This window comes from Coffea arabica, chromosome 3e (genome assembly GCF_036785885.1).
Source record: "Coffea arabica cultivar ET-39 chromosome 3e, Coffea Arabica ET-39 HiFi, whole genome shotgun sequence".
Lineage (NCBI taxonomy): Eukaryota > Viridiplantae > Streptophyta > Magnoliopsida > Gentianales > Rubiaceae > Coffea > Coffea arabica.
The window spans coordinates 3,255,390-3,264,018 of record NC_092315.1 but is presented as its reverse complement, the minus strand read 5'-3'; the positions used below and the strand labels follow the sequence as shown (position 1 = coordinate 3,264,018).

Sequence of the window (8,629 nt, the reverse complement as noted above, 5' to 3'; positions counted from 1 at the left end):
ATTAAACAATCAACAATGGACACCCCGCGAAACTCGCGGGGCACCAGGCCTAGTATTTTTGTAACAAGGGCAATATCTTGTAATTTGATTCAAGTTTGATATAGTGATGTTACCATCTAACTTAATCTGCACTACTTCTACAGCTTCCTGATACGACGTGAAAATCAAAAGGCGAGCTTAAATTGATTTTGAAGAATACCAGGTTCAATAGCTAAGTAAATGGCAAGGATCAAAATGCAATCCTGCTAACTATAGAAGAAGAATCATGTGTTCATGCTCACCTCAAAATTTTCATACTCGTGGCTTTTAAAAAGAAATCCAAAACGAGAAGGAAAAACACCAAAAATGTGTGCAAAACTCGCAGGATTTGTAAAAGAAAACTGAAACACAACAACATCTCTAGCAGGCCCTTTACATGTTTTGTACTTCCTGAAAAGACCATCTCTACTAAATCCTGATTTCTTTAATTTTCCAGTATATGGAAACTGGAATTAGTTCTAAGCTAAAAATGATACTTTTGATACACAAAAGAAGAAGATCGAATTACAATCCTTCTAAATCAAATAAGGGAACACAACAGAATGAATGAGAAATTAGACACAGGAAACTAGTCAACTTGGTGATCGATCCGTGGAGAGAAAGCTGAACATGACAACATCTCTAGAATACCCCTTCAATATCTTGTACTTCCTGAGAACACCTTCTCTTTGGAATCCTGATTTCTCAAGAACCCTTTGTGAAGCCTTATTGTTGACATCAACTGTAGCTTCCAATCTTTCCAAATACGGCCACTCATCAAATATAGCAGAAGCCACCGTTTTCACTGCTCTCGTCATGATTCCTTTACCCCAGTAATACTTCCCAAGGACATATCCAAGCTCAGCTCTACACTTGCTATTTCCAGAATTTGGAGTCACAGAAATAGCGCCAATTGCCCGATTGTCTATACATATCACTTTTGACCATGGATGAGGAATAGCAATATTCTTGATGTAATCTAAGGCTTGTTCTCTGGAAGCGTAAGTATCCCATATGCAATATCGACTGACCTGATCATCCGTAAGCCATACCATCAAATCATCTACATCAGATAATTCAGTAGGCCTAACTGTGATCACCTCAGATGATTCTTGAAACCCTTCTGATAACTTTGAAGGTTCTTCAGCCATTTTTCCTCTGCCTTTACAGATTGATTGGTGGAGAAAGTCCATGCAACATCAAAGAATCCAAGTGGATACATTTATATACTGACAAAAGTGCTAGGCCGTGCTCTTCAAGAAGGCATGTGCAAAAGTTTAATTGGTCAACGTTGAGCTTTACTTTGTCAAATATGTTCCAAGGAATGATAAAGAAATTAGGTGCTGCTGTCCCAAAGTGTAAATTAAATTAATAGAATTCAGAAATAGCAGACTTCGCTGATTGATTCATGATCCAAGGAAAGTTCTTTTCGGTTTCACAGAAAATGGTATGAACGGTTCCAGGAGATGTTACAATAATATTTTCGTCATTAATACTACTTCATAATGATATCGATGACGTTATGCTTAATGAACAAGAAAAAAGGGCAGCATATTCTTTGTCACCAAGAAAGTATGAATTTGGCAAATCGATAAAGAAATGAATTCTGAACCAATGAGATTCAAAGATTAGTCAAATCTATAGCCTTGTTGGATTGCCATTTCTTTTAAAAAAAAATTTTACGTTTTCTGTAAATATATTTCTCAATTATCTTTTTACCTCACATATATCAAATCGTTACAGTATATTTTTCTATAAAGACTCTAGAAAATAGTTATCCAAAGATCCCTGAAAGTGAAATACATTATTGCAAACCATAAATCTCTTCATAACCAGTTTTTAAATTAACCAAGAATGAGTTTCAAGACCAATAAATGGGGAACATGTATAAGGTTTAGTAACTCAAAACTCGTATTTGTTTCAAGAGATAGTTGTGGTCTCATTTTACTTAAGTTTGGACTTTGAAAGGTCTAAAAGTGGGCTTCATTGGACCAGAGGGCCAGTGTGGCAATATTTGACTGACCTTAACCAATTAGTCCACAATCTACCATAACTAGACAATACCTTTGGTTGCTGTTATTTGCCTTGTCTTGAAGACTTAAGCGACCCTCAAAAAAAAAAAAAGGACTAAAGCGCTGGTGGCAATGTGGCATGGTTGGAGCATGCCGCTCAAGTTTAGACTACTAGCTCAGGAATATGAAGTTTGGAAAGAAAATACTATTAGATTTGAATATTGGTAAAATCTTGCAGAATTCGTGGGTTTATAAATTTTTTGATTTCGAAATTTGCACTTACAAAAGTAATTTTGGATAATTAATTTGTGACAAAGATGTTTTAACATGACAGCACACCAAAAAAAGATAACATTTTATTTTCTCCTCTTGTCTTCTGTTTTGATTCAAGCTTGGTCCAAGTCTGATTTCCTGCAGATACATTACAATTTACTGCCTATCATGCACTATTAAATATGCCCTCAGACATGTAATTTGCTTTCTGAGGCACAAAAGTAGCAAACAGTTTCTTGAATCAATGTACTGCATTTGAGCAGCTTTCCTGCTCAGCAACCAGGCTAAAAGGGCGATTAGACAAGCAAGTCGAGCACTTAGAATTTGAAGTACTTTGCTTGATTTGGTACTTCGTAGATATGGTTCTCAAGAAATCAATAACATCTCTTAACTACAAATCAGAACTCTTGGTTTGCATGCTTTCTGCCCAAACTGTAGAACCTTTTGACATCATTTTCCGGTGCCCTTAAATATCTGTACCCATCATAATTTATGTCTCTAATAAACTTAGTGACATGCACGAGAAACCAGTACAAAAGGGCAGGAAATTGCCAGGTGTAGTCAGTGGACAAAGTTTGGGTGCAGGAAAGGGGCCAAAACAGTGCATCAGTGCCTTCATTTAATCCCCTTCTTTTTTTCATTTTTCTTGCTGTTGGAGTGGGGGTGAATAAGTAGCGCATTACAGTACAGCAGCAATCATCATTGGCCCTCTTATTTATGAAACTTTTACAGAAGCAATCATATCTGACACCTAATGCACATATAATGATATAAAGGGACAAATGGATACGTAGTTTGAGATGGAGCAGAATCACTTTAAAGGGTTAAAGCATACATAGCATATAACCTCCTAAAAAGCAACGATGTTATGTTGTGTAGTAGGCTAATTAAGTAGCAGTTACAAATATATAAATTACCAAAAGTTAACTTAATCCATTTTCTATACGTATTGGACGATAAAGGGTAATGACAACAGCGTTAACTATTGTTAAATCGTTCGTGTTGTCTGTTAATCAACCTATTACCAGGGTGCTTCCGAGACACTTTGCATTGCAGCAGAAGCAGCCACAGCATGTAATCTCAGACTCAGATCTTCCAAGGCAGAGAAGCTCAACTCCATCTGAATAGCAAATTGAGATCGAGCTACAGGAACCCGGCCGACTCAATCTGAACTCTTAAATTGCACGGCCCCAATCGAATCAAGCTTTTCTAACTCAGGTTAATTAATCTACTTTCACAAGTGATATATATGGATGAGAATTCAAGCGTTCAAATAAAGACATTTGTGTGGATTTTCCGCTAGCTCTTCACAGCATATACCCATGCAAAAGCCAACAATAATATAATCATAGCCATTAATACAAGGAGTGGTGATCAATCTTCTTTCATGCTCGTTGCTTAATTATCCTTGTTTTTTATTTTGAAAAGCAAGGGCCATTTGTTGCATACACCTGGCCATTTCGACTCAATCATTAAGCTTTTGCTTGGTGGTAACTGGTAAGGGCACCGAATGAAGAAAACCTGAAACCTTTTGAAAGAAGAGAAATTAGACTAGAAAATCATAAATATAGGATTACCTGCCCCGGCAGGAGTAGCTCAACTGACGGAGACAAGTGCCTAAAGCCGTGTGATAACTGATAAATCAAATCCTCACTATAAATGTTTTGCACACCTAGCATTGCCTCGTATTATTTGCAAATCAAAAGCTAATTATTAAGCATCTAGGGTTCATAGAGTTCTCGCGTTCAATGCTTAAATTTTGGGTCTGACAGTTTAGAACAGGAAAAATATGAAGGAGGGGAAAGGGTTAAAAAAAAAAAAAAAACATTGACCCTGATACACTATATTGGAATTATAACTTAAAACATTTATTATTTACTTATGCTATTTTTTATGGGGAGTTTTTGTGAGGAAAGTGAATGAAAGAGGTGCATGAAAGAGGGTAGGGCAGCAATTTGCAAGTCTTCATGTAATCTTTTTCAAACGTTCTTGTTAAGTGGACCTATTGAAGTGACACTCGACTTGCCTTGTCTCACCAGTTCACTTCACTTCATTTGATGGGGTTCTATATTATCTTTACTTCCAAAGTGGTCCCTAAGCATGATTGATACAATTCCACCCCTATTCAGGTAAAGATAAATTCTTTCATTCATACATTGCCTATGAGGCTGTATTATGCTGTCTACTATATATGTAATACAGATATGGACACATCAAGGACACTCTAATTTGTCCATCTAGCTCCATGCAATTGTTTTGTTTTTGGCCAATTTTAGGTGTTAATAAAGACTCTGAAGCATGCATCTGCAGAGGCCCCATTAATCATCCCCACCCCTCCCTACTGATTTGACATTTATCATCAGTCAGTAACAAGTTGGACAAAAGGATACTATGTGGTACAACTACAACCTACTGCTTTAATTTGGGTTAACACTTAACACACCATTGTTGAGCACGCAAGCATCTTGAATTTGGATAAGGATTTAGAATCTTCTGATTAAGGAAACTCATCCATTATTACTGGGTCAGTGATCAGGTTTACGTGGCTTATTCTCGTATGCTTCACTCTTTCTTGCTGATTTGAAAGCATTACAAAGGCAAGTCGGGTGTGGGAAAGACTGAAAAGAGAGTCGAGTCAAGAGTGTCAAGCGCATCTCCCATCGTATTTTACTGAAGTAAACCACCACAATTCTTCCGAGTACCTTATCGTAGTTAGATTGAGTTCGAATAAAACGAAAGGGAAAAAAAGATGAGAACAGCATATTAATGGAAAATCCTACATTAATCCAGGGAATTAAAAGATGACTCACCTTCTTGATTGTACTAAAAAAAAAGGGATAATTTAAGAAACCTTTCCTAAGGTTTCTGATAATTTTACTGACAGCTCTTGAAATTTGAAAAATTGCACTTACCTCCATTGATTTGATTGTTTTAGTAACAAAATTTTAAAATAATATTAACTTTGTCAATTTTTTAAATGAATACCCAAAATGTCCTTGTGTAATGAGTTTTAATTTATTTTCTTATACAATTATAAGGTTATCTAGTATAATTATAAGAAAATTGTGCCAAATTTTTCATGTCTATACCTACTATTTGATAAACAACTATAATAATTAATTTATCACTACGATAGGATACTTTTGATAGTACTTTATTATGGATTTAGATTTATAAGATAAAAAAGAAAATATTGAAATAATTCATGTAGAGTGTATGAATTTTTTGAGTGATGGGATTATCATAATTTAATAGTGATTTTGGGCCATTTCTTTTTGATTTATTATTAATTTTAGTACCAAAAAATAGAAAACAAAGATCAGCAAAAACAGTGAATTACATATAAAATTAATTCGTCAAAAAAATCACTAGTTCGACATTTGGTTACAATAAAAACTATAAGCAATAGTGATAGTTCTATAGTTTTATTGGTGAAAAATTTTAAAAAAAGGAAAAAAATGAAAAATAATTTTAAAACTCATTCTAAGTATAAGAATACCAAATAAGAGAATTTCATTAAAAAAATTTAAGGGTAAAATTGTTATTTTAAATGACAAGGGAGATATGTATAATTTTTCAAATCTCAAAGGAACTCGGTGAAATTGTCAGGAACCTCACGGGAGGTTTCTGAAATTATCCCAAAAAAAAAAAAAAAAACCCCACCTGCACAACTAGTTTGAAGCAGTATTTTATGTATAGTGACAAAAAAAATATATTAACCTACGTATTGAAAGAATTATTAACTTGCCTGTCTATTAAGGACGGTTTTTATACCTTGATAGTGAAAAACACCTTGACGATGACTTCCTGACCAATTAATTCAATTGGGCTAAGCCAAGCCAGCTGGTTCAAACGTCTTGTTGTTTCTCATCAGACCCTTCGTTATTATCCAGTTAAATCTGTTTGCATGATTTTGAAATTTTTGCCCAATGATGCAGTAGCAGCAAAACAACGGAACTGAGGTGAATGAGAACAAAGCCCTAGGAAGATACGACATACTCACTGGTACCACTTTTATTGAGAAGTAGCAGTTATTTTAAGGTACCTAGTACGTTGATGTGGATCACAGAGATTGAAGAAGTTGTCACTAGTTAACTGTCATGAGCTGTGGCAAAAATTGTTACGTTGTAACCGATCAGTCATATGCTTTGATTTGATCCGGAAGGAGACGATGAGGAAGCAAATAAGCACCACAAGTTGCATGAGAATTTGACATGAAGCTGTGAAAGTGATTTTGGCATTTATAATAAAGTTGAGCATACTTCGACTTGGAACAAAATTTTCTTTAGTGCTGTCAAATCCTTCTGTCCTATCTTTGCTTATTACGATCAGGGTTTGGTTATAGTTTTGGACTAAATTCCATCATCTTCTTCTGTTCATAATCGGTGAGCCTAAACTAAAAGGTCATATTATTGTTAATTACGATTATGAAATTATTGCACCTCAATTAAACCATTTCAATATAGAGTGTGGGACAAAGTCTGACCACCACACCGTCCTAGCACCAATGAGATTGACCTGCGATGGAACAAGAAGACGGAGAAGTGTTTTCGACGCATATTCTTTGTGAAAGTTTTTTTCTGAATTTTTAGTGTCGTTCTATTGTGACTTTGTGAGATAAGATACTAACTATTAGTTACTACATCAAGTTTATTTTCCTTTGAAGTGATTTATCTTTGATTAATGCTACGTAAATTGTGTTGTTGATTATGCCTTTAAGTAAGAGTTAGGAAGAATAGAATGTCAGATTCAGCAAGTTACCAAACAACAAAGCAGAAGGTACAAAAGTAAGACTGTAATAATATTTCGCTTGCATCATAAATATATTTTTCAATCCATCTTTTTATCTTATATAAATCACATTATAAAAAATATTACAGTAATTATTCCAAATAATACTCTATCCAAACAAGCCCATTAATGTTTACTTTTTCACAAGCATCGGATTACCGTAATTAACTTGAAAAAAGCAAGATTAATGGTGATTGTGATATTGTGAGGGTAATTAATTTTGGCTGCCCACAATCATTATAATCCCTCCATTTCAATGATAAGTTTGAAAAAATTGTGTCATTATTGAAGAGGTATGAAAGTTTGCAGCAAGTGACTTGAACCCAATGTTAACTTTTGCCCGACTTTGAGAAAGAGTGGCGTGCCGCTTTATCCATCAATTACGACGACCAGCAGCATGGATCGCCTCTGTCATTTTATTATTATTATTTTTTTGTTTATCCCGTTACAGGAACCCATCTTTTTTAAATCAAAATAAAATTTCCATACATGAAATCATAGCATAGGAGCTTAAATCAACTTCAGTTTAAGAAGTGATATAATAAAGGACTTGTTTTCGATTGATTATTTTAATTGAGTATGAATTCTAATTTTGAATAATTAGATTATTTAATCACTAAAAAGGTAAATTTTATAATTAGTCAAAGTCAGATTTTGTAAAGTTTAAAGCAATCGAGAGCAAGCCAAAGTATGGTTTGAAGAATATGAAATGACCTAAATATCCTTTTAGAAAAAGATTGTTTAATTACATCATAAACACGTTTTTCATTCATTTTTTATTATTTTAATTACTTTTTATTTCACATACACGACATCGCAAAAAAAGTGCTATGGTGTTTTTTCAAAAAAAAAATTTTTGAGCTACATCTTCCAAATTTTTTTCTTCAAGCAGTTTCTATAGAAAAGACAAAGAAAAATATATAGATCCAATTTAGACAATTACCCAGAATAAAGTAAAAGAGAGGTGATTATGGACAAGATGATGATTCCGAAGCCCGAAGGCATACTCAATAAGCTTGGGATACATGAAGTATAAACAAATGCAAAAAGGTGTGGCAAAGGGCAAAACAGCAATTATACCCTTCAAAAAACTGAAACCAGAAAAACCAAAAATTTCATGAAACTCAAATGTCAAAAAGCACTAAACCAAAGCCAAAAACAAAGGACCGCTGTCTTGATTGTTAGACCACTGTTGATGTTAAAATTGTTGCAAATCATCTATCACTCCCAATAAATCCAGTGTTGACCACTGCTTTGACGAATCATGTTGCAAAACAAAATCTTTGTTAACTGTGCATTTTGCCCAAATTCAGCACCTCCCCTCAACCATTTGAAAAAAATGTCAACATGATAGCATCCATATTACCGTACTAAATTGTAACTAAAGCAGAATTTATATAACTTTTGACCTTACGCCCAGTAATATATTCGCAAATTCTGTCGTATAGAGTTCTTTGGTTTTCACGGTAAGCTGTTTAGCGTGTTGGTGCTAGTTGTGTCATAATCTTAGGTATAAACGAATCGAGTCGAGTCAA

General features: G+C 34.4%; 1 protein-coding gene across 1 annotated transcript; it reads right to left on the bottom strand.

Annotated features, from left to right (window-relative positions):
• Positions 1 to 348: 348 nt before the first annotated feature.
• On the bottom strand, positions 349 to 1,181 carry LOC113736394 (uncharacterized). The gene has a single exon (XM_027263336.2). It carries the CDS (start codon positions 1,167 to 1,169, stop codon positions 612 to 614), a length of 558 nt encoding a protein of 185 aa, XP_027119137.1. The 5' UTR covers positions 1,170 to 1,181; the 3' UTR covers positions 349 to 611.
• Between the last annotated feature and the right edge of the window lie 7,448 nt (positions 1,182 to 8,629).

What these genes read in the sequence shown, in the direction of transcription:
- LOC113736394 (XM_027263336.2), bottom strand. Translation starts at nt 1,169, where the DNA reads ATGGCTGAAGAACCTTCAAAGTTATCAGAAGGGTTTCAAGAATCATCT.